Source organism: Salvelinus namaycush, chromosome 30, assembly GCF_016432855.1.
Source record: "Salvelinus namaycush isolate Seneca chromosome 30, SaNama_1.0, whole genome shotgun sequence".
Classification (NCBI taxonomy): domain Eukaryota; kingdom Metazoa; phylum Chordata; class Actinopteri; order Salmoniformes; family Salmonidae; genus Salvelinus; species Salvelinus namaycush.
Window position 1 is genome coordinate 11129043 of NC_052336.1, and position 26689 is coordinate 11155731.

At 41.9% G+C, this 26689-nt stretch overlaps 1 protein-coding gene across 2 annotated transcripts; it reads left to right on the plus strand.

Moving 5' to 3' along the window:
- Positions 1–8198: 8198 nt before the first annotated feature.
- LOC120025247 (xaa-Pro dipeptidase-like) lies at positions 8199–23786 on the plus strand. Of its 2 annotated transcripts, none has more exons than XM_038969731.1 (15): positions 8199–8259; positions 12182–12365; positions 13590–13717; positions 13870–13933; positions 14081–14128; positions 14250–14311; positions 14419–14463; positions 15254–15329; positions 16408–16454; positions 20523–20591; positions 20767–20844; positions 22008–22156; positions 22421–22605; positions 22747–22938; positions 23195–23786. In XM_038969731.1, exons 1-15 carry the CDS (start codon positions 8243–8245, stop codon positions 23309–23311), a joined length of 1461 nt encoding a protein of 486 aa, XP_038825659.1. In that variant the 5' UTR covers positions 8199–8242; the 3' UTR covers positions 23312–23786. The 2 variants fall into 2 exon arrangements, with proteins under 2 accessions (XP_038825659.1, XP_038825660.1); XM_038969732.1 differs by lacking the exon at positions 8199–8259 and adding an exon at positions 10016–10044.
- Positions 23787–26689: the final 2903 nt, after the last annotated feature.

Here is a 26689-nt window from a genome sequence, read left to right on the forward strand (position 1 = left end):
CTGCAAGTTACAGCATTGCTTTCTTCTAGGACATCCTTCAAGCCACTGTAATGGTCCCAAGCCCTCAGGTTTTCAGTTCAAAGCTCTACAGTTCAACTGTATCATCAGAACATGCAGCTGGCAGTAGAGATAACATTTAGGATTCAGGGGAACTGGCATTGTATGCAGGGACCGAGGTGTCTTGACATTTTGGAGCCCAAGCTTTACTGTACTGTTTGTGCCACTGGCAGATCCAGTTCCTCTCTGCTGGTCCAGGACTGCTACTGCTGGTGGTGAACAACATCAGTCTATTTTGGATTAAATGTTTTTAAGTAAATATGATGATTACAGTTTGGCCTGTAAACTGTTGTTATAATGATAATTCTTCATTTAGGAAAAAAGTATGAGGTTGATTTTGCAATTTTGCACAGATGTGGTTCTATTTTTTTACTTGACTCGCATGCCCACTGTCTTGATGATGATAAATGTTTTATATATTCAACAGAGGACATAACTCAGCTCTGTACTATAGTCATCTAGGAGCTCCCAATGACAAGTCTATAGTGGATGATACATGGTGAATCAGCAATCACTGTATATACTGTACCACTAGGACCACTGGGGGTACTTGGTCTATCCACAGGGGGTACTTGAAAAACTCATGAGGCCATAGGCCTACTGGTAAAATGCACGAGGGGGTACTTCAGTGGTACTTCTGGCCCTTCTTTGGACTCTGTGTGAACAAACCTCCAGATGAGCTTCAATGCCATACAACACTGCTCTTAAATGCCAGTAAAACTAAATGCATGCTCTTCAACCGATTGCTGCCCACACCCGCCCGCCCAACTAGCATCACCATTCTGGATGGTTCTGACTTAGAATATGTGGACAACTACAAATACCTAGGTGTCTGGATAGACTGTAAACTCACCTTCCAGACTCACATTAAGCATCTCCAATCCAAAATTAAATCTAGAATTGGCTTCCGATTTCACAACAAAGCCTCCTTCACTCATGCTGCTAAACATACCCTCGTAAAACTGACCATCCTACCGATCCTTGACTTTGGCGGTGTCATTTACAAAACAGTCTACTCAGCAAATTAGATGTAGTCTATCACAGTGCCATCCATTTTGTCACCAAAGCCCCATATACTACCCACCACTGCTACATGTATGCTCCGGTTGGCTGGCCCTCGCTTCATATTCGGCGCCAAACCCACTGGCTCCAGGTCATCTATAAGTGCTTGCTAGGTAAAGCCCCGCCTTCTCAGCTCACTGGTCACCATAGCAACACCCACCCGTAGCACGCGCTCCAGCAGGTATATTTCACTGGTCATCCCCAACTCCTCCTTTAGTTGCCTTTCCTTCCAGTTCTCTGCTGCCAATGACTGGAACGAATTGCAAAAATCACTGAAGCTAGAGACTTATATCTCCCTCACTAACTTTAAGCATCAGCTGTCAGAGCAGCTTACTGATCACTGCACCTGTACACAGCCCATCTGTAAATAGCCCACCCAACTACCTCATCCCCATATTGTTATTTATTTTTTGCTCTTTTGCACCCCAGTATCTCTACTTGCACATCATCATCTGCACATCTATCACTCCAGTGTTAATGCTAAATTGTAATATTTTGCCACTATGGCCTATTTATTGCCTTACTACCTCCCTAATGTTACTACATTTGCACACACTGTATATAGATTTTTCTATTGCGTTATTGACTGTACGCTTGTTTATGTGTAACTCTGTGTTGTTGTTTTTGTCGCACTGCTTTGCTTTATCTTGGCCAGGTCGCAGTTGTAAATGAGAACTTGTTCTCAACTGGCCTACCTGGTTAAATAAAGGTGAAATAAAATAAATAAAGAGTAAAATTCAGTTGGTGGTACAGTAACAGAAAAAGGTTGGGAACCACTGCTGTACCCACAAGGCAATCAAAATATTCTGGGGTTTTCATGTAGTTTAAGAAATACTCTGAGATCCATTGTTTCTCAGTTTTAGATTGGATACAGTACTGTACAGTCAAAGAGAGGCACACCTCCCCCTGCTGTCCATACTATAGTGGTGTCTTACTGTAGTTTTTCCCCGTTGTTTTAGGAAACATTATGGATGCAATTCTGTCCCTGATGTGATCTTACCCTGGATTCAGTCATCACATAGCCTAACCCTAGAGTGTGATTGAAGCTGTAAGATGTTTCATTATATATTTATAATGAGCTATTATTACATATACAGTATTAGTTTTATGTGGCAAAGTGGCAGCTTTAATACCAGTTGAATGATATGGCAACATTTAGATTTTTGCCAAAATAGACATACCCAAACATAATTGTTTTACATGAGATGGCCATAAACAATAACTGGTAATGTTGCATAGTTTTAGAAATGTCTGGAACTCACCTTTATGGTAAAATAGTTGTTTGAGGTGTACTCACTTTTGAGAACATAAGCTCAAGTACAAATATTATAAAAATATGAAAATGTCATTTTATATTGAACAAAATTATAAACGCAACATGTAAGTGTTGGTCCCATATTTCATGAGCTGAAATAAAAGATACCAGAAATGGCAGGTGTGGCATATGAAGAAGCTGATTAAACAGCATGATCATTACACAGGTGCATTGGGAGAATAAAAGGCCACTCTAAAATGTGTAGTTCTGTCACACAACGCATTCCTGCCCACCAGAGCTGTTGCCAGATAATGTAATGTTAATGTCTTTATCATAAGCTACCTCCAACATCGTTTTAGAGAATTTGGTAATATGTCCAACCGGCCTCACAACCGCAGACCACGTCCGACTTCTTCACCTACGGGATCATCTGAGACCAGTCACCCAGACAGCTGTTGAAACTGTGGGTTTGCACATCCGAAGGATTTCTGCACAAATTGTCAGAAACCTCAGGGAAGCTCATCTGCGTGCTCGCCGTCCTCACCAGGGTCTTGCCCTGACTGCAGTTCGGCATCATAACCTACTTCAGTGGTTAAATACTCACCTTCGATGGCCACTGGCACGATGGAGAAGTGTGCTCTTCACGGATGAATCTCAGTTTCAACTGTACTGGGCAGATGGCAGACAGCGTGTATGGCATTGTGAGGGTGAGCGGTTTGCTGATGTCAACATTGTGAACAGTGTCCCATCGTGGCGGTGGGGTTATGGCATGGGCAGGCGTAAGCTACGGACATCGAACACAATTCCATTTTATCAATGGCAATTTGAGTGCACAGAAATACCGTGACGAGATCCTGAGGCCCATTGTCACGCCATCACCTCATGTTTCAGCATGATAATGCACAGCCCCATGTCGCAAGGATCTGTACACAATTCCTGGAAGCTGAAAATGTCCCAGTTCTTCCATGGCCTGCATACTCACCAGACATGTCACCCATTGAGCATGTTTGGGATGCTCTGGATCAATGTGTATGACAGCAGTTTCCAGTTCCTGCCAATATCCAGCAACTTCACACAGCCACTGAAGAGGAGTGGGACAACATTCTACAGGCCAGAATCAACAGCCTGATCAACTCTATGTGAAGGAGATGTGTCTCGCAGCATGAGGGAAATGTTGGTCCCACCAGATACTGACTGGTTTTCTTAACCACGCCCCTACCTTTTTTTAAAGGTATCTGTGACCAACAGATACATATCTGTATTCCCAGTCATGTGAAATCAATTTATTAGAGCCTGATTAATTTATTTCAATTGACTGATTTCCTTATATTAACAGTAACTCTGTAAAATCTTTGAAATTGTTGGATGTTGTGTTTATATTTTTGTTCAGTGTATATGGTTTTATTTCTTTCCTATTCAACTAAAGTGGGGCAATAGGCTTGAAATGACTGAAATTCTTTCTACATATGGTACCAATCAAATGATTTAATAGTGAATACTAGATCCAGTCCACAAGTCAGCTCTGCTTAGAGAGTGGAATCGGAGAGCAGACAGATGGGGCTTTTTGGCATTATTTGTCAGTCGGGAACTGGTCCAGAACCGCTGAAAGACTAAACATCTGAGAGGGTATTAAAAAGATGATGGTGTTTGAAAGGGGAACTCTTGGACAGCCTCTAACATACCTACTGGATTCTTCAAGAACGTTTGTCTTAGAGGTTGAAAGTTGAGCAGGTTTTACATTTTGATACACAGAAGATGGATCCTTTAGAGTCTTATGTCACTGAGTGGCTCTCCCATGGGTTTATTCATAAACATAGCACAGCTTGACTGTATTTGAACCTGAGGCAGGCTGCTGTGTGCATAGGGATACTGATGGAGATTTAAAGTGGCTGTTTGGAGCGCCCATGGTGACACAACATGAGCACCTTTGAAAGGCAAACCGCCTCCGCTCAAAACTTTTATTCATTCTGATGTGCATGCTGGGAACAATTTATTGTCTGTTTGACATGGGTGAGGAAAGCACTCTATGAGGCTTTGCTGAAGTCATCATGGACCATCATGGCTCTCATTAAACCAGGTCATTAAACACATGCATACTTACAAATATGTCTAAATCAAGTGTCAGCTCTCTTCATTCATATATGCTAGTGAGCAAATCAAATGGGCTATGCCTTTAATAGTGAATACTATATCCAGTCCACAAAACGTGACTGGATGAGTCTTGTGTTTCAGAGGTCAAGTAGACAGAGATCCACCTTCTGGCTCACCGGGTTTGGCAGGAGCTGGTGAAGATTGGGATCCTGCGTGGGAGTGTGGAGTTCATGCTGAAGGTCCACATGGGCTCTGTCTTCATGTCCCATGGCCTGGGACACCTGCTGGGCATCGACGTGCATGAAGTGGGCAGCTACCCAGATGTCAGTACTTCCTGAACCATCCAGGGTGAGACACTGACTGTGGTCCAAACACTTAAAAGACACACCCTCGTCCACTTACCCTCGCCTTATGCCCTTGGAGGAATCCCCATCTCCATCTTGGAGGGCGGTCCAAATGATTAGCCAAGCAAGGGAAGTTTGCAACGTAAACCCCTCTGCCCTCGTTTTTAGTTGGCTTTGCGAGTGTATAATTATGTTCACTCTGGGGCCTGAAACTCTGCATACAGTGGCTTGCGAAAATATTCATCCCCCTTGGCATTTTTCTTATTTTGTTTTGAGGGATTTGTGTCATTTGATTTACACAACATACCTACTACTTTGAAGATGCAAAATCTTTTTTTGTGTGAAACAAACAAGAAAGACAGAAAAACAGAAAACTTGAGCGTGCATAACTATTCACCCCCCCCAAAGTCAATACTTTGTAGAGCCACCTTTTGCAGCAATTACAGCTGCAAGTCTCTTGGTGTATGTCTCTATAAGCTTGGCACATCTAGCCACTGGGATTTTTGCCCATTCTTCAAGACAAAACTACTCCAGCTCCTTCAAGTTGGATGGGTTCTGCTGATGTACAGCAATATTTAAGTCTTACCACAGATTCTCAATTGGATTGAGGTCTGGGCTTTGACTAGGCCATTCCAAGACATTTAAATGTTTCCCCTTAAACCACTCAAGTGTTGCTTTAGCAGTATGCTTAGGGTAATTGTCCTGCTGGAAGGTGAACCTCCGTCCCAGTCTCAAATCTCTGGAAGACTGAAACAGGTTTTCCTCAAGAATTTCCCTGTATTTAGCGGTATCCATCTTTTCTTCAATTCTGACCAGTTTCTCAGTCCCTGCCGATGAAAAACATCCCCACAGCATGATGCTGCAACCAGCATGCTTCCCTGTGTGGATGGTGTTCTCGGGGTGATGAGAGGTGTTGGATTTGCGCCAGACATAGCGTTTTCCTTGATGGCCAAAAAGCTACATTTTAAGTACCTTCTTCCATATGTTTGGGGAGTCTCCCACATGCCTTTTGTCGAAACACCAAACGTGTTTGACTATTTTTTTCTTTCAGCAATGGCTTTTTTCTGGCCACTCTTCCGTAAAGCCCAGCTCTGTGGAGTGTATGGCTTAGTGGTCCTATGGACAGATACTCCAATCTCCGCTGTGGAGCTTTGCAGCTCCTTCATGGTTATCTTTGGTCTCTTTGTTGCCTCTCTGATTAATGCCCTCCTTGCCTGGTCCCTGAGTTTTGGTGGGCGGCCCTCTCTTGGCAGGTTTGTTGTGGTGCCATGTTCATTCAATTTTTTTTTATAACAGATTTAAATGGTGCTCCGTGGGATGTTCAAAGTTTCTGATATTTTTTTATAACCCAACCCTGATCTGTACTTCTCCACAACTTTGTCCCTGACCTGTTTGGAGAGCTCCTTGGTCTTCATGGTGCAGCTTGCTTGGTGGTGCCGCTTGCTTGGTGGTGTTGCAGACTCTGGGGCCTTTCAGAACAGGTATATATATATATACACTGAGATCATGTGACACTTACATTGCACACAGGTGGACTTTATTTAACTAATTATGTGACTTCTGAAGGTAATTGGTTGCAGCAGATCTTATTTAGGGGCTTCATAGCAAAGGAGGTGAATACATATGCACGCGCCACCTTTCTGGGTTTAAACATTTTTTTTTTTTTTTTAAACAAGTCATTTTTCTCATTTCACTCCACCAAGTTGGACTATTTTGTGTATGTCCATTACATGACATTCAAATAAAAATCAATTTAAATTACAGGTTGTAATGCAACAAAATAGGAAAAACGCCAAGGGGGATGAATACTTTTGCAAGGCACTGTAATTCAATTTGCAACGATTGTACATCTGCTAAGAAAAGTGCCCTTGACGGCACAACCACGTCTCGTAAAAAGTAAATATGTTTTTGTTTGCTTATCTTTTGGAAATTGTAGAAATAAAACATTTTCCTTCTTCAGAAGTTCCAGCTAGGTAGGCTAACGTTAGTAAGCAAATTAATTTGTTAGCTATCATTGAGTAGACGTTGATTAATAATGATATATTTAATATAAGTAGACATGCACTCATAATTAACTGTAGCGCATATAAAGCTGCCGGTGGCTGAAAACACAATCATCAGGGGATGAATGAGTGACAAATTTCCAGCCAAGGGTGGTTCATTTAAAAAACATTCCTTCCTCTCCCCTTGCCCTGCAAGTGTATACTTGTCAGACGTCATGATATGTCATCAGAAGTGTCCACTTAATTTGAGGGCTGAGGGGATGGGGTGTGTCTTTTAAGTGTTTGGACCGCAGGCACTGATTAATTAGAGTCTCATTTCTCTGTAGCATCCAGGCAGAGTACAAGCACCAGCAACTCATTGATATGTTAATTATATTTCTAAGTTATAGCAGTAATTCTAATGGTGTATGTCTGTTGTTGTCTAATGGTGTATGTCTGTTGTTGGTCAGGATGTGCAGCGGGGTCCTTGTCAGGAGAATAATCTATGCATTTACACTGGCTAGGAAGTACATGCTGTACGGAGTACAGTACTGAATTTAGCGGTGGAAAGTACAACTTTACTGCCTGTACTTATCTACCTAGTACACATTAACATGGGTTATTGCATTATAATTACGCTGTAATAAGGTCTCTGAAATGGGTTACATGAATCTGTGCAGTTGAGACAAATTCACCCCACTGCCCTCCTAATCCAAGTGGGGCATGTCAGTCATAGTCAATACTGTTAGGGCTGGGATGCATTTACAATTTATGACAGTCAGGCAGCCCAATTCAGATCTTTTTGCCACTAATGGGTATTTTGACCAATCAGATCAGATCTTTTGGCAAAGATCAGAATTGGGCTGCCTGTGTAAATGCAGCCTCAGTCACACAGTGTCTGCAAATGCTTTCTTGAACCTTGAACTAAGTGTTGAAATAATTGCTGCTTCTGATAAAAGAAAGGCCATAATAAGTTACATAACTTGTGTGGCATGGGCACTAGAACAGACTTCTGTAGAAGTTATCAGTGAGAAAATATGTCAAGAATATTCACTGAAGAGTGACAATGAAATTGAGAATGAAATAACACCTCAAACGTTGGTTCATAATAAAAACTAAAAGCTGAACAGTATATATATCCAACACAAACATATATTGTGTGATGTTTACTGATAAAAAAAAGTGGATGTGAAACTGAAACAACTCCCTGGGGGGTTTCTGAAAGACAGTTATAAAGACCTTGCAATGCAATACAACCCTAACATATATTTCAAGTTAGTTGATCAAATAAATGGCCATACTATTTCAAGCATCATTCAGGTTCGCCGCTTGATATCACATAATGCCTACATACATTTTGAACCATTTTGTTCAGCACTCACTCACTTGAGCCAAAATCAGCTGATCGGCTTCACAAGCGAAGTCACGTGTAACCTCCAGTCTTGACCAACATGGCTGCACGACAGGAGTGAGTACATTCTGTTTTGTATTTTTTCTCTTTGTGTTAAGCGTACTTGGCCACTGGTTCTGAATTAAACACATTATAATGCACGAATTGTTAGCTCGCTAGTTATCTGCATAAACCTGATCAATTAAGGTAACTCGTTACCGGAGCTAGCTGTCAAGCACAAGAAAATAGCGGCGTACTTTTTGCAGGTTGGCAGTCAGACATCAATGAGCAACGTTGCCATTAACTAACGAACTAACTAACTAACTAACTAAGCCTGTCTGACTTGACATTTATTCGCATAATAGGGAAAAAAAAACTGGTGGTTACAGCTCCAGTTTGTGGATAATATTAGCTAGTATCTCTACAGACGGGTTGTTTCCGTAATAATTGCCAGGGACCTCACGATACGATATTATCACGATTGGTAGTAGCACATATTCAAACGAGAACTTTGAAGGCCGAAGTGGAGAAGGGTTCCATGTGAACAGCAGTTAAACATGGGTGAGTCGGTCCTAAGAGATGGGCGAAAGCCGTTCAAAAGGGAGGGTCGCGACCGATCCCGGAGAAGCTGGCCGGAGCCCGGGGAGAGTTCTCTTTTCTTTGTGAAGGGCAGGGCGCCCTTGAATGGGCTGAGCAGTAAGGAAGTGTGGATAAGAGGTGCATGCAGGAGGGCCACAATAGTGAAAGGGTCCAGAACATAGGACCCCACCACTTAAGAATGGTGATGGGAATACAAGAAAAGGGTAAAGCATTGATTGATAACCAAGATGCACACAACACTGAAATGGGCTATATATACAGCAGTTGAACATGGGTCAGTTGAACATGGGTTAAGGGCATAAAATATCAAATAAACAAGAAAGATAAAGATAAGATGGCCATCGTGCATAAATTTATTTTGTCTTCCCACACAAAACGCTAACACGACAGGCAGGTTAAAATATCAAAACAAACTATGAACCAATTATATTAATTTGGGGACAGGTCAAAAAGCATTAAACATTTGTCAATTTAGCTAGTTAGCTTGCACTTGCTAGCTAATTTGTCCTATTTAGCTAGCTTGCTGTTGCTAGCTAATTTGTCCTGGGATATAAACATTGAGTTGTTATTTTACCTGAAATGCACAAGGTCCTCTCCTCCGCCAATTAATCCACACATAAAACGGTCAACCGAATCGTTTCTAGTCATCTCTCTTCCTTCCAGGCTTTTTCTTCTCTTGACTTTATATTGCGATTGGCAACTTTTATAAATTAGGTGCATTACTGTCACTGACCTCGTTCGTCTTTCAGTCACCCACGTGGGTATAACCAATGAGGAGATGGCACATGGGTACCTGCTTCTATAAACCAATGAGGAGATGGGAGAGGCAGGACTTGCAGCGCGATCTGCGTCAGAAATTGAACTGATTTCTATTTTAGCCCTTGGCAACGCAGACGCTCGTTGGCGCAATACCTGAATAACATACATTTATTTCTACATTTATTTTGCAACGCACGCGACACGAGCGGTGTGGTCAGCCTTTAAGGCTGGGTTAAAGCTAGATAAGAGGAGTGAAAAGGGAACTCCAACCCCCACAAGTGTGTTGCATTGTGGGGAGTAAGTAAGGCCTCCGGTCAGAAGGAAGGCAGTTGATGCGCAACTAACAACGCAGAATTGTCAAGCTCGTCGGGTTTGGCGCAAGCGGATGTCAAAGTGAAGAAATCCAACCAGCAGAACTCGTATCACGGTGCTGTTCTCCTCATATCAATATGTAAATATCAGCAACGTGCAGGTTACGGCGAGAGCAACTATGACTCTGTTAAGGTAGCCTCTTAGCTAGGTGCCGATACATATAGAATCGCAGTATCACAATTCGATGTTAAATAAGTATTGCTCACTATATGTCTGCGGCAGAGGGACAGGAGAGCGGCATAATAATAAATACTCATTTTGATCAGTCAAGTGCTGAAAACATGTTGGCTCACCATTTAAAAGTAAGATTGAAGCTAAATTAATGTTATAGAAAAATATATACGTTTTTGCATAGGTACAGCCACTAGCAGGTAAAAAAAAAAGAGAATCGATACTTGAGTCATAGAATTGATATATCGTAAAAAATAGTATTGGAATACTCTACTGCAATGGTCACCAACCTTTTCTGAGTCAAGATCACTTTTGCAGCCAAAAAACAAGCTGAGGTCTACCACTCAGATTATTTTGAAAACATGTAAGCCTATTCAACATTAATAAAAACAGTTCTGTAGGAATGAAGTTTGTGCAGTAGGCCAAAAACATTATCACATCATATTGGCTACAGTATATGTGCTTGGCCTGGCAATATTGTTCTTCTAAGACCATATTATATTTAAAAACTCGAGCTTTGATAACAAAATAGATCAGTTGTACCACTTGCGAGGCACAGCTGAGCATAAATTGAAGTAATTCACTTTTTATTTTACTGGACTGATGGTACCTGCATCTGATGGTCAGTCTCAGCGGAGGGAGGGAGAGAGCAGCAGAGGGTACGCCTCTCACTGCCCCTACTCTCTCCTTTCCTCCCGTGAGACTGGCCAGAGAGAGGACACCATCCTACCACTGATGGCAAAACTTGAGTTGCACCGCATTGTTTTTGCCTCATGCACAAATTCATGTTCCTACTGTATGACTAGAGAAAGTGAAATATTCCTCAACATTAAAATAGACATGACGAGCTGCTAATAATAAAAACGCAGGCCTATCGATACACTTAGCTACTAATTCATTGCAGCTGTGGCACGAGAGGAAGTAGGAAGAAGCGCGTTTTGTGAAAGTGTTGACAGTGCTGCATAAAAACTTAAAAACAAACTCACTCATAAAAACAGCAGGGCTTTTCTCTATTCTGACTGTTTATCCCTGGTCATGGTTTTAAAAGTTATGAAATCTCACGTAGACTAGTATCAAACTTTGCTGTGGGGTTATGGAAGCGTTACGAGGCATGGTGATAACATTTTGAGCTATCTAATTGGCCAGCGCACTTGATTTAACGACAGCTCTTCTGGTCCGCCGGGTAGGTGGAGTTTGAAATGGTTCAGAACAGTTTGCCTACCTGGCATGCAGGGCTTCTGAATCAAGTGCACCTTCCGCCAAAAGCGCAAAGTCAAATAAATAAAGGAGCACAAGCCTTCATCGTTGGCTTTTTTACAGATATATGTTTGGTGATCAACTAGGAATGCCTAGAAGATCGACTGGTTGGTGACCACTGCTCTACTGTATCGATTTCCCCCATCCCTACAATATGTCAATGCTCCAATTGTTATTAATTAATATAGAGGTGATATGATGCATTATACTCTATCCTCCTATCATAGCTCATGTTTCTTGTTTAAATGTACTACATCTCTAAAACAGGAAGTGCACATTGAAACCCACTCACATGATCACAGAAGTGTTTAGACATCTTATTGTTGAGTTGACAAAATCTGAGGCAGGTTGGTGATCAACAACTCTAAGTTTAGTGACCTTTGATCATGTACATCGGTCTTTGTTGTTACTAAATCACACAAGGAAGGGAGCACTCTCCAGAGATCAAGTGTTATCTTTACCACACACTGGGGATCATTGAAACCAGATCCATTTAGGGCAAAACTGTTCTACAGTTTGTGCAAAATCATCTTTTTTGTTGAGTGTAAAACTCTTTGAGTCCCAAAAATGGTCAACGTCTATGTCCTCACCACTTCTGCTAAAGTTTCACTAAAAATGTAACTTTCATAACTGTGTGCAGTATAATGATAAACAAGGATTTGTTTTTTTACATTGTATATTTACTAAAGGGTTTGTAAGTATTTTTATTGGTTATTGTTTTAGATAGAATCAGCCGAACTGAAACAAAGGCAGGCAATTGTGTTAGCTAACTGAAAATAGAAAACTACTAGACAGTAATCTACAACATATTAACCCATTTCCCAATGCTGTCTTTCTGTAGACCTGTGTATTGGCTGGGTAAAGACACCCTGAGAGTGTCAGCAGCCCTGTTTGCTGAGAACCGGCGGCGGCTGTGCCAAGGCCTGAAGGCCAAGGATGGGGTGGCCCCCAAGTCTGTCGTCGTACTGCAGGGAGGGGAGCAGAAGCAGAGATACTGCACCGATACAGACATGCTCTTCAGACAGGTACATGTAAGGATCGGTGTCCCGCTAGCGGGACAACTTCCGGTGAAAATGGAGGGCGTGCAAAATTCAAATAATCATAAATATTATGGATTTTAAACATTTATGTACATTTAAGTGTCTTATATTGCCTGAAAGCTTAAATTCTTGTTAATTTAACTGGACTGTCCGATTTACAGTAGCTCTTACAGCAAAAACATGCCGTGCGATTGTTTGAGGACGGCGCACCACATCAAAATATTTTTCCACCGGCACAGGTTTCATAAATTCACATATAACGATTAAATATTCACATACTTTTTGAAAATCTTCCTCTGATTTGCAATCCAAAGGGTCCCAGCTATAACATGTAGTGTTGTTTTGTTAGATAAAATCCTTCTTTATATCCCAAAAAGTCTGTTTAGTTGGCGCCATCGATTTGAGTAATCCACTCGTTCAACTTGCAGAGAAATTAATCCGAAAATCTACCCCTAAACTTTGTTTCAACAAGTCAAAATAAGTTTCTATTTACTCCTCAGATACCCTAAAATGTAATCAAACTATAATATTTATTTTGGATAGAAGTATGTTCAATAGGAAAGCGATTTTAGCAGGTGCGTAATGTCTTCATGGCGCGCGCAAACACAAATTTCCAAGACTGTGTCCCTCGACTAAAACTGTTATTTCTTATTAGTTTTTAAAGCTACAAGCCTGAAACCTTGAACATAGACTGCTGACACCCTGTGGAAGCCATAGGAATTGCATCCAGGGAGCTAATTTTCAATATGAACTTTCTCTTGCATTTCTAAGAGGATGGTCTCTCAAAAAAAAAAGATTCTGGTTGGTTTTTCTTTGGATTTTCTCCTACCATATCTGTTATATTCTCCTACATTATTTTAACATTTTTACACATGTCAAAGTGTTTTCTTTCCAATGGTACCAATTATATGCATATCTTGGCCTCACGGCCTGAGCTACAGGCAGTTTACTTTGGGCACGTCAGGCAGGAAGTGGAGAAAAAAGGGGCCTAGCCCTAACAGTCAGTTACAGATATGCCATTGTTTATCCTAAAGCGACATACAGTAATAAGTGCATACATTTTCATATTGATGACCCCAGCGAGAATTGAATCCACAAACCTAGCGTTGCTCTACCAGCTGAGCCACATAGGATCACACATTGATGAGATGGATGGAGGTGTGACTGAGCGGACCCTGGCTGACTCTTTTGACTCATGTGGTTCTGTAGGAGTCCTTCTTCCATTGGGCTTTTGGAGCGACTGAAGCCGACTGCTACGGGGCCATCGATGTGGACACAGGAAAGTCCATCCTCTTTGTTCCCAAGCTGCCTGAGAGCTATGCAACCTGGATGGGAGAGTGAGTCAGTGACTGTAACTCAAACTATATGTGAATGTGATCAGCCTCAGTAGACAGCCTACCACTTTCAGCATCATGGACTCACAAAGACACTCTAAGAATACTCCTTAGGCCTTCTCATTAAAACCGATTGTGTCATTGTCTGTTGACAGGATCCATCCGCGGGAATACTTCAAGGAGAAATACGCTGTCGATGAGGTGCAATACACCTGTGATGTAAGTTAGTGTGTCACGTTTGAATGCACATACTGTACACCTTACCCATCTTTGTAGTGTTGTAGCTTCACTCGTTTCCCTCTATTTGATAGTGTCAGTTCTCTCTGATCCCTCAACACTTCTGCCTTTCTGTCTGAACTCTTACAGATTGCTGATGTCTTCTCCAAGATGAAGCTTGGAGCTCTTCTCACTTTGGTATGTCCTTAATATATCATGTTGATGCTATGATAGTGGTTTACAGTATAAATTCATTAGATAAAGTATAATTTTAAGAGACTTGAAAGTGGGCCTGATAAGTATATCATGTTTCTTCCAGCGTGGACAGAACACAGATAGTGGGAGTATCTGCCGCGAAGCCTCTTTTGAAGGAATCAGTCAGTACGTATAATTGGCATCAACTGATGTCCATTTGAAACTTTGTATTTCTAATTTATTTGGTTGAATGTTTTACCTTGATAAATATGATCTTGTGTCTTATATTTCAGATTCCAAGTGAACAACACTCTTCTGCATCCAGTCATTGTGGAATGGTAAGTACTGTATGATACTATATCCAGCTCGTAACCATTGGTTGCTGCTTCTTTTCTGTTATGTGGAACTATTTTTGTGAAGTCTTATTAGTCTACTGTGGCTGTTTCACACTGAGTCATCTGAGGTGGTGACTGCATCTATAATGTGAAGAGAATCATTAAGACATAAATGGTGGTAGAAACCATGACCAAGAATAGAATCAGAAAAACACCTCACTAACAATATGGTAAGAAGCTGATTTTCCTGAAAGATAGAGGGGAGTGTAAGGCTCCTCCGGCAGTGAGGAATGGATGAGTAATACAGGTATTATTTCTGCATTCATTATGAGATGCCAAATATAAAGCACACACATAAACACAGAGCTTTAGCTTTGATAATCATTCTTTTGTTTCTGGCTGGGTGCTATAAGCCAGGCCTAGTATGTGTTTGTGCATGATAGAATTAAGCAAAAATGCCTGAGGGGGTGCGGTATATGACCAATATACCACGGCTAAGGGCTGTTCTTATGCACGCCACAATGTGGAGTGCCTGAATACAGCCCTCAGCTGTGGTATATTGGCCATATACCACAAAACCTGAGGTGCCCTATTACTATTATAAGCTGGTTACCAACGTTATAGAACAGTAAAAAGTAATGTTTTGTCATACACGTGGTATACGGTCTGACATACCACGGCTTTCAGCCAATCAGCATTCAGGGCTCGAACTACCCAATTTATAATATAGAAATATACCCCTGGCCAATTGATCGAAGAGGCCCTTGACTCCTTGTTCCTTCTCTTCCTGCAGCCGGCTGACTAAGACTGACATGGAGCTGGAGGTCCTGCGATACACTAACCGGATTTCCAGTGAAGCCCATAAAGAGGTAAAATCCTGCAGGACAGACAGACATACCTGCCACAGGGGGAGAAGGAGCTCCAGATTCAGACTCATCTCATTTAGTATTTGGTCCCATATTCCTAGCACGCAATAACTACATCAAGCTTGTGACTCTTCAAACGTGCTGGATGCATTTGCTGTTTGTTTTGGTTGAGTTTCAAATTATTTTGTGCCCAATATAAAGTAATGGTAAATAATGTATTGTGTCCTTTTGGAGTCACTTTTATTGTAAATAAGAATAGAATGTTTCTAAACACTTCTACATTAATGTGGATGCTACCATGATTATGAGTAGTCCTGAATCAATTGTGAATAAAGATGAGTGAGAAAGTTGGACGCACAAATATCATACCTCCTAAAAAGGCTAACCTCCCCCGTTATTGTAATGTTGAGAGGTTAGCATGTCTTGGGGGTATGATATTTGTGTGTCTAACTTTCTTACACATCATTATTCACAATTCATTCAGGACTATCCGTAGTCATGGTAGCATCCACATGAATGTAGAAGTGTTTAAGAACATATTCTATTCTTATTTACAATAAAAGTGACTCCAAAATGACACCACTTTATTTACCATTCATTTATATTGGGCACCACATAATCAGAAACACAACCAAAACAAACAGCAAATGCATCCAACAAGTTTCTAGAGTCACAAGCTTCATGTAATCATTGCGTACTAGGAATATGGGACCAAATACTGAACTTTTGACTTCTTTAGAACACATGTACAGTATATATGAGTTAATTTGTTCCAATAAAATGGGGGGGGACTATGTACAAAAAATGCTGTAATTTCTAAACAGTTCACCTGATATGGATGGAAATACCCTCAAATTAAAGCTGGGAGTCTGCACTTTAACCAAAGTGCTGGAGTACACAGCCAAAACAACAAAAACTGTGTCAATGTCCAAATACTTTTGGAGCTCACCATGTTATGTCATGATTAATATATGAATATAATCAAAGCTAAAAGAATAGATCTCAGAGTCATCAGTGCCCACTTGCAACCTTGTATATAACAGGCACAGCCAACCTGAAGTGCTGTTGTCTTTCTCCTCAGATCATGAAGCATGTGAGACCTGGACAGAAAGAATATGAAATGGAGAGGTGAGTGGAGCTTTTTATCATGAAGGGTATGCCAGCTATATTGAACTGTGTACCGTATAAAAGTATATTGTATGACGAAAGGCTATGTGGTGTACTATGTCCCGTCTGACCATAAAGGTGATGGTAAAACAGTATGTTCCTTATCTATCAAGGTGTGTTCCTCTGGATAAACTACATTCACAGCACGTCTGATCTGATCACTACTGAAGTCATACGTATTTGGACAAATTCACTTATAGGGTTTTCAAGTAGTCAAAAGTGTAGTATTTGGTCCCATATTCCTTGCATGCAATGACGACATCAAGCTTGTGACTAAAAACGTGTTGGATGCATTTATTATAAGTAAGAATTGAACATGCTTCTGAACACTTCTATATTCATGTGAATGCTACCATGATAATCGACCATCATGAATGAATCGTGGAAAAGGTTACAGAGGCACAAATATCATACCCCCCCCCATTTTGAACCTGGTTATTGGTAATGGTGAGGGGTTAGCATGTTGTTTTGTAGCCTCTGTTATTGGTAATGGTGAGGGGTTAGCATGTTGTTTTGTAGCCTCTGTTATTGGTAATGGTGAGGGGTTAGCATGTTGTTTTGTAGCCTCTGTTATTGGTCATGGTGAGGGGTTAGCATGTTGTTTTGTAGCCTCTGTTATTGGTCATGGTGAGGGGTTAGCATGTTGTTTTGTAGCCTCTGTTATTGGTCATGGTGAGGGGTTAGCATGTTGTTTTGTAGCCTCTGTTATTGGTCATGGTGAGGGGTTAGCATGTTGTTTTGTAGCCTCTGTTATTGGTCATGGTGAGGGGTTAGCATGTTGTTTTGTAGCCTCTGTTATTGGTCATGGTGAGGGGTTAGCATGTTGTTTTGTAGCCTCTGTTATTGGTCATGGTGAGGGGTTAGCATGTTGTTTTGTAGCCTCTGTTATTGGTCATGGTGAGGGGTTAGCATGTTGTTTTGTAGCCTCTGTTATTGGTCATGGTGAGGGGTTAGCATGTTGTTTTGTAGCCTCTGTTATTGGTAATGGTGAGGGGTTAGCATGTTGTTTTGTAGCCTCTGTTATTGGTCATGGTGAGGGGTTAGCATGTTGTTTTGTAGCCTCTGTTATTGGTAATGGTGAGGGGTTAGCATGTTGTTTTGTAGCCTCTGTTATTGGTCATGGTGAGGGGTTAGCATGTTGTTTTGTAGCCTCTGTTATTGGTCATGGTGAGGGGTTAGCATGTTGTTTTGTAGCCTCTGTTATTGGTCATGGTGAGGGGTTAGCATGTTGTTTTGTAGCCTCTGTTATTGGTAATGGTGAGGGGTTAGCATGTTGTTTTGTAGCCTCTGTTATTGGTCATGGTGAGGGGTTAGCATGTTGTTTTGTAGCCTCTGTTATTGGTCATGGTGAGGGGTTAGCATGTTGTTTTGTAGCCTCTGTTATTGGTCATGGTGAGGGGTTAGCATGTTGTTTTGTAGCCTCTGTTATTGGTCATGGTGAGGGGTTAGCATGTTGTTTTGTAGCCTCTGTTATTGGTCATGGTGAGGGGTTAGCATGTTGTTTTGTAGCCTCTGTTATTGGTCATGGTGAGGGGTTAGCATGTTGTTTTGTAGCCTCTGTTATTGGTCATGGTGAGGGGTTAGCATGTTGTTTTGTAGCCTCTGTTATTGGTCATGGTGAGGGGTTAGCATGTTGTTTTGTAGCCTCTGTTATTGGTCATGGTGAGGGGTTAGCATGTTGTTTTGTAGCCTCTGTTATTGGTCATGGTGAGGGGTTAGCATGTTGTTTTGTAGCCTCTGTTATTGGTCATGGTGAGGGGTTAGCATGTTGTTTTGTAGCCTCTGTTATTGGTCATGGTGAGGGGTTAGCATGTTGTTTTGTAGCCTCTGTTATTGGTCATGGTGAGGGGTTAGCATGTTGTTTTGTAGCCTCTGTTATTGGTCATGGTGAGGGGTTAGCATGTTGTTTTGTAGCCTCTGTTATTGGTCATGGTGAGGGGTTAGCATGTTGTTTTGTAGCCTCTGTTATTGGTCATGGTGAGGGGTTAGCATGTTGTTTTGTAGCCTCTGTTATTGGTCATGGTGAGGGGTTAGCATGTTGTTTTGTAGCCTCTGTTATTGGTCATGGTGAGGGGTTAGCATGTTGTTTTGTAGCCTCTGTTATTGGTCATGGTGAGGGGTTAGCATGTTGTTTTGTAGCCTCTGTTATTGGTCATGGTGAGGGGTTAGCATGTTGTTTTGTAGCCTCTGTTATTGGTCATGGTGAGGGGTTAGCATGTTGTTTTGTAGCCTCTGTTATTGGTCATGGTGAGGGGTTAGCATGTTGTTTTGTAGCCTCTGTTATTGGTCATGGTGAGGGGTTAGCATGTTGTTTTGTAGCCTCTGTTATTGGTCATGGTGAGGGGTTAGCATGTTGTTTTGTAGCCTCTGTTATTGGTCATGGTGAGGGGTTAGCATGTTGTTTTGTAGCCTCTGTTATTGGTCATGGTGAGGGGTTAGCATGTTGTTTTGTAGCCTCTGTTATTGGTCATGGTGAGGGGTTAGCATGTTGTTTTGTAGCCTCTGTTATTGGTCATGGTGAGGGGTTAGCATGTTGTTTTGTAGCCTCTGTTATTGGTCATGGTGAGGGGTTAGCATGTTGTTTTGTAGCCTCTGTTATTGGTCATGGTGAGGGGTTAGCATGTTGTTTTGTAGCCTCTGTTATTGGTCATGGTGAGGGGTTAGCATGTTGTTTTGTAGCCTCTGTTATTGGTCATGGTGAGGGGTTAGCATGTTGTTTTGTAGCCTCTGTTATTGGTCATGGTGAGGGGTTAGCATGTTGTTTTGTAGCCTCTGTTATTGGTCATGGTGAGGGGTTAGCATGTTGTTTTGTAGCCTCTGTTATTGGTCATGGTGAGGGGTTAGCATGTTGTTTTGTAGCCTCTGTTATTGGTCATGGTGAGGGGTTAGCATGTTGTTTTGTAGCCTCTGTTATTGGTCATGGTGAGGGGTTAGCATGTTGTTTTGTAGCCTCTGTTATTGGTCATGGTGAGGGGTTAGCATGTTGTTTTGTAGCCTCTGTTATTGGTCATGGTGAGGGGTTAGCATGTTGTTTTGTAGCCTCTGTTATTGGTAATGGTGAGGGGTTAGCATGTTGTTTTGTAGCCTCTGAACAGCATCTCACTGATCATTATTCATGATTCTTCTTAATCATGGCGTTATGAGGATTTATTTAGAAGTGTTATTTAGAAATATCTTTATCTACTCACTATGAATGATGACTAATCATTTTTCTTTCTGTTACTATTGGGCAAAACATAATCCAAAACAAACTACAAATGCATCCAATGAATTTGTAGAGTCACAAGTTTGGTGTAGTCATTGCGTGCAAGGAATATGGGACCAAATACTAAACTTTTGACTACTTTGATACACTATAAGCACATTTGTCCAAATACTTAGGACTTCTTCACATGGGGGGGGGGACAATACATGAACTGCTTTCATTTCTAAATGGTTAAACAGATGCAGTATGCATGAAAATACCCTCAAATAAAAGGTGACATTCTGTACTGTCACCTCATGTGAAACATTTGATCTCAAACCTAAAATGCTGGAGTATAGAGCCAAATGGAAAAAATGGCTTCACTGTCCAAATACATATGGAGGGGAGTGTATTTTACGATGTAGTAACAGCCACCCACTGAGCTGAATCAATTTCCTGTTTCTAGCTGGCAGCTTTTTGTGTTTTTAATTAAACCTTCATCTGGGTGGCTGAAGAATGTAAATAATCTGAGCTACTATAGCAGCGCCCCTCGCCAGCTCACTATCTGACTAATTGACTGCAGCAGAGAATATGTAATCACTGACTCAAGTCTCCAGTGAATAGACCAATAACCAAGTGAAGATGAGTCCAAATGCTTTTATAATACTATCCTCCAGTTAAGTATCAGGCGATGGAGATCTTCAAGGTGGGAGGTTTAGATGACTCCCTTCTTTATTCTAGGCTAACCAATATCAAAAAGGAAGTTAACCCTTGATTACACTTCATTGTTAGAGCTGTGGAGCTTCTTGTGTAAGGTAACTCATGTCAGTGCTTTTCTGTTGCAGCCTGTTCCAGCACTACTGCTACTCTCATGGGGGAATGCGTCACACCTCCTACACCTGTATCTGTGGAACGTAAGGCACTTCCCTTTGCTACACAGAAATGGGTTCATTTAATGGAGAACATATCTGAAATGCGTGACATCATCTGTGTTACATTTTGACGTACAGAAATGAGGTGCTATTGTTCTATTTGACGTGTGTTGAGTGCCTCTATAATGACCTACTCGTATGCTTAAATGTTCAACAGTGAAAACAACGGCTCAGTCCTGCACTACGGCCATGCAGGAGCTCCCAATGACAAGACCATCGATGACGGAGACATGTGGTAAGTCGGCCATCATTTCACATGATGTGAAGTTATTCCACTCCTCAATTGTCCTTTTTGGGTTGTTTGCTTGGTTTTATTAGATTCTGTGTTCATTTTGTCTTGGATTTGTATATCAAAAACACTTGCAGTGATCTGTTGTTTTGTTTAATGGAATAGTGAATACTCAGAGCTACACCTCCCCTGCTGTCATTAGTATAGTAGGGTGTGGTTTTGTTTAATGGAATAGTGAATACTCAGAGCTACACCTCCCCTGCTGTCATTAGTATAGTAGGGTGTTGTTTTGTTTAATGGAATAGTGAATACTCAGAGCTACACCTCCCCTGCTGTCATTAGTATAGTAGGGTGTTGTTTTGTTTAATGGAATAGTGAATACTCAGAGCTACACCTCCCCTGCTGTCATTAGTATAGTAGGGTGTTGTTTTGTTTAATGGAATAGTGAATACTCAGAGCTACACCTCCCCTGCTGTCATTAGTATAGTAGGGTGTTGTTTTGTTTAATGGAATAGTGAATACTCAGAGCTACACCTCCCCTGCTGTCATTAGTATAGTAGGGTGTTGTTTTGTTTAATGGAATAGTGAATACTCAGAGCTACACCTCCCCTGCTGTCATTAGTATAGTAGGGGGTTGTTTTGTTTAATGGAATAGTGAATACTCAGAGCTACACCTCCCCTGCTGTCATTAGTATAGTAGGGTGTTGTTTTGTTTAATGGAATAGTGAATACTCAGAGCTACACCTCCCCTGCTGTCATTAGTATAGTAGGGTGTTGTTTTGTTTAATGGAATAGTGAATACTCAGAGCTACACCTCCCCTGCTGTCATTAGTATAGTTGTGTTGTTTTGTTCTCCCTGTCAGCTGGATCCACTGAGTGGCTCTCCCATGGGTTTACTCATAGATGGAGCACAGCTTGGACTGGGTTTGAACATAAGTCAGGCTACTGTGTGCATAGGGCTACTGATGGAGATTTAAAGTGGCTGTGTGGAGCGCCCATGGTGACACAACATGAACACCTTTGAAAGGCAACTTGTATTCATTCTGATGTACATGCTGTGAACAATTTCTCTGATTTATGTTTGGAAATAATGATGCCGGAATGGCTGTAGAGCCCTCTGGGTGAGCAGTAACACTGATCTAACTGTGACGTGTGTTTTTTCCTTGCAGTCTGTTTGATATGGGTGGAGAATACTACTGCTATTCCTCTGACATCACCTGCTCCTTCCCAGCCAATGGAAAGTTCACTCCAGACCAGAAGGCCATCTATGAGGCTGTGCTCAAGTCATCACGGGCTGTCATGGCTGCCATTAAACCAGGTATGATCCTACTGTCCACAGGCAGGATTGAGGAAGCATTCACTGAACATACAGTACATACTTAGCTTGGGCACAAGGAAGGATTATACATTTAATATATTAATTTGTTCTATGGTTTGACTAATAGTGAGTTGTTGAAGTCTGAAGACTACCACAGAACATGCCATATCCTCACCACTAGTCATTATCACCTGCATACTAGGCTGCTTTGAAACTTTTAACCTAAGATTTAAAAACCTGACTGAAGGTGGTCTTGTGTTTCAGAGGTCAAGTGGACAGAGATGCACCGTCTGGCTGACCGGGTTCACCTACAGGAGCTGGTGAAGATTGGGATCCTGCATGGGAGTGTGGAGAACATGCTGAAGGTCCACATGGGCTCTGTCTTCATGCCCCACGGCCTGGGACACCTGCTGGGCATCGACGTGCACGACGTGGGCGGATACCCAGAGGTCAGTACCAGATAGATAGAAACAGTATTCTATTTATCAATGCTACAGAAAGTTCTAAATACACTTCCAAAAAGACATATGTCTCTTTCCTTCTAGACAAAGCTAACGTCCGTGTCATGCTGCTTGTTCTTGGTTACACAGGGTATTGAGCGCGTCAACGAGCCCGGTCTGAAGAGCTTGAGGATGGGCCGTCTGGTGCAGGAGCGCATGGTCCTGACTGTGGAGCCTGGTATCTACTTCATCAACCACCTGCTGGACCAGGCCTTGGCCAACCCAGCCCAGAGCTGCTTCATCAACAATGAAGTGCTGGCCCGCTTCCGTGGATTTGGAGGGGTACGTTTACCTATCCACAGACAGTTTGTACTCATTAGTGTGCTGGTTTTACTGTCAATGTCAACCACCCAAAGCTTGCACATAGAAACCCCTTTGTCTCAATCTACTCCATGGCAGCAAATAATATACACATTATGCTGTTCTGTTAAGTCTTCTGCTATAACTGCTTCCCCTGATTATTATCTGCTGTTGATTATTAACCTGGGCTCTGACCCTCAAATGTGTCTTACTGGATGTTTCCCCCTCCTCTCTCCAGGTCCGTATTGAGGACGACATTGCGGTGACTGCCAGCGGAATGGAGCTGCTCACCTGTGTCCCTCGTACAGTGGAGGAGATTGAGGCTTTCATGGCCGACCGTGGAAAATCCTTCTAAATAACGTCACTCATTTCCAAGCTGATCTAACCAAATGGTATTTTCACTCCTAAATCTGGAGAGAATATCTGTTTTCTGATATAAGAGATGCAGTTTTTCTAATGATATCTTGCCAGTCTACATTATGCCATATATAATCAATAATGGATGCATTAGATGCAGAACTTTTCAATCTAGAAAGGTATCTGTTTAATCTCAGTGAATTCAGTAGCATAACACACTAATAAACAAATGCAGGTTAAACTACCTATACTATTTGAAGCTTTTAGTGATAAAGATGATTATTGTGAAAATGCAGTGAATTAAACTGCTGTGGCCATCTTGCCCTGTAAAAACATTGTTGACGGTTGACAATATTTCAGTGCCTGGTTAATTGCTTTATGACTGTGCGCAATAGAGACTTTATTTTCTTGGACGTTTATACAATTCTCATAAAATACAGTGCAATTGAAGTAAATAAACCCCTCAACTTGCAGTTTTGCGTTCTGTGACATTTGTAGATTGTGCTTCCATTTGTAAATGCCAGGGAACATAAAGTGTCATGGAACAGGGTTGGTTTACTACAACTTTGTAGTAATACTGCCAGTCTTCACTAGATGGGGTCCTTAAGTCATTCTGAAGTTCATGTAGCTCCGGTAAGAAGAGTTTCCTTGTATCGATGCCCTTATTCGTTACAGATTTGATTCACACCACCAGTGAACTGGTGTTCAAATAAATGGGATGACTACAAATATGCACTAAATAAGTATAAACAGACATTTATTTACCTATTCTCTCCAAAACAGTGTCAATCAAACCTTTCCCATTTCAATTATGAAGTAGTGTACAGTACATTGCAGATGTTTGCAATAGAATTCCAAATACTAAAGTATAGCATTTCAGTCATACAAATTCAGTTAATTCCCTTTAACTCAAAGTTGCATTGAATACACTGTATTATCATGTCTTTAGGTATAGAGAGTCCATCCCAGACGTAGCATCTCATTACACATACAATACATACAGGATGAGAACACATCAACCATGATAAATATGTCCTCAACCTTTTCTTACAGTGAATGTTAATAGGATGGATGCAATCAAAAGGGAACTCCTTGCTCTTGAGGTACAATACAGGATAAAGGACAAAGTAGTGGGGCATAATACTTTACTGGCATGGTCAATTTATCACCTTTGTTTAGATGTTTACCAGGCCTACGTGAGTAAAAGTTTCAATTTACTCAAATTTACTTTAAAAATGAAATATGTGAAAATTGTGGTACATTACTGCAGTTATAAAGTGTCATGAATAATCCAGTATCCTTTTAGTGAATTAATGTTTAAATTTTTGCATGAGCATAAAAATGTACAATGGTGTAATCTTTTTATCTCACGCAAATATAGTAGTTCTTTTACCTTCTCTTTAAGAAGTATAGTGTTCTAGAACTTCTAACCATCTGCTTTAACCATCCAGTGGACTCTGGAATGCCTACATCCCTTTCCTAGGCAGCAATTGGTAGAGAGGTAACAGACGTTTTAACCCTGCAGCCAAAAGGGGCCACTGGTGCCGATAAACCAGCGCCCTCCCTGGGGACCCCAATAAATAAATAAAGAGGGCTTTCTGTTCTGTTCAGTCACTGGGAGGACCTGCTGAATTGCCTTCAGTTCAGCAACTTCTTCACTCAATCATATACACTGCTCAAAAAAATAAAGGGAACACTTAAACAACACAATGTAACTCCAAGTCAATCACACTTCTGTGAAATCAAACTGTCCACTTAGGAAGCAACACTGATTGATAATACATTTCACATGCTGTTGTGCAAATGGAATAGACAAAAGGTGGAAATTATAGGCAATTAGCAAGACACCCCCAATAAAGGAGTGTTTCTGCAGGTGGTGACCACAGACCACTTCTCAGTTCCTATGCTTCCTGGCTGATGTTTTGGTCACTTTTGAATGCTGGCGGTGCTTTCACTCTAGTGGTAGCATGAGACGGAGTCTACAACCCACACAAGTGGCTCAGGTAGTGCAGCTCATCCAGGATGGCACATCAATGCGAGCTGTGGCAAGAAGGTTTGCTGTGCCTGTCAGCGTAGTGTCCAGAGCATGGAGGCGCTACCAGGAGACAGGCCAGTACATCAGGAGACGTGGAGGAGGCCGTAGGAGGGCAACAACCCAGCAGCAGGACCGCTACCTCCGCCTTTGTGCAAGGAGGAGCACAGCCAGAGCCCTGCAAAATGACCTCCAGCAGGCCACAAATGTGCATGTGTCAGCATATGGTCTCACAAGGGGTCTGAGGATCTCATCTCGGTACCTAATGGCAGTCAGGCTACCTCTGGCGAGCACATGGAGGGCTGTGCGGCCCCACAAAGAAATGCCACCCCACACCATGACTGACCCACCGCCAAACCGGTCATGCTGGAGGATGTTGCAGGCAGCAGAACGTTCTCCACGGCGTCTCCAGACTCGGTCACGTCTGTCACATGTGCTCAGTGTGAACCTGCTTTCATCTGTGAAGAGCACAGGGCGCCAGTGGCGAATTTGCCAATCTTGGTGTTCTCTGGCAAATGCCAAACGTCCTGCACGGTGTTGGGCTGTAAGCACAACCCCCACCTGTGGACGTCGGGCCCTCATACCACCCTCATGGAGTCTGTTTCTGACCGTTTGAGCAGACACATGCACATTTGTGGCCTGCTGGAGGTCATTTTGCAGGGCTCTGGCAGTGCTCCTCCTTGCACAAAGGCGGAGGTAGCGGTCCTGCTGCTGGGTTGTTGCCCTCCTACGGCCTCATCCACGTCTCCTGATGTACTGGCCTGTCTCCTGGTAGCGCCTCCATGCTCTGGACACTACGCTGACAGACACAGCAAACCTTCTTGCCACAGCTCGCATTGATGTGCCATCCTGGATGAGCTGCACTACCTGAGCCACTTGTGTGGGTTGTAGACTCCGTCTCATGCTACCACTAGAGTGAAAGCACCGCCAGCATTCAAAAGTGACCAAAACATCAGCCAGGAAGCATAGGAACTGAGAAGTGGTCTGTGGTCACCACCTGCAGAACCACTCCTTTATTGGGGGTGTCTTGCTAATTGCCTATAATTTCCACCTTTTGTCTATTCCATTTGCACAACAGCATGTGAAATGTATTATCAATCAGTGTTGCTTCCTAAGTGGACAGTTTGATTTCACAGAAGTGGGATTGACTTGGAGTTACATTGTGTTGTTTAAGTGTTCCCTTTATTTTTTTGAGCAGTATATATATATATATATATATATATATATATATAGTACCAGTCAAACGTTTGTACACACCTACTCATTCCAGGGTTTTTCTTTATTTTTACTATTTTCTACATTGTAGAATAATAGTGAAGACATCAAAACTATGAAATAACACAA

Bases quoted from the DNA above. Each gene is read 5' to 3' on its own strand.
- LOC120025247 (XM_038969731.1), top strand. The intron at 20,592-20,766 runs GTAAGGCACTTC...AATGTTCAACAG, and splicing joins TACACCTGTATCTGTGGAAC to TGAAAACAACGGCTCAGTCC. The intron at 20,845-22,007 runs GTAAGTCGGCCA...TTTTCCTTGCAG, and splicing joins ATCGATGACGGAGACATGTG to TCTGTTTGATATGGGTGGAG.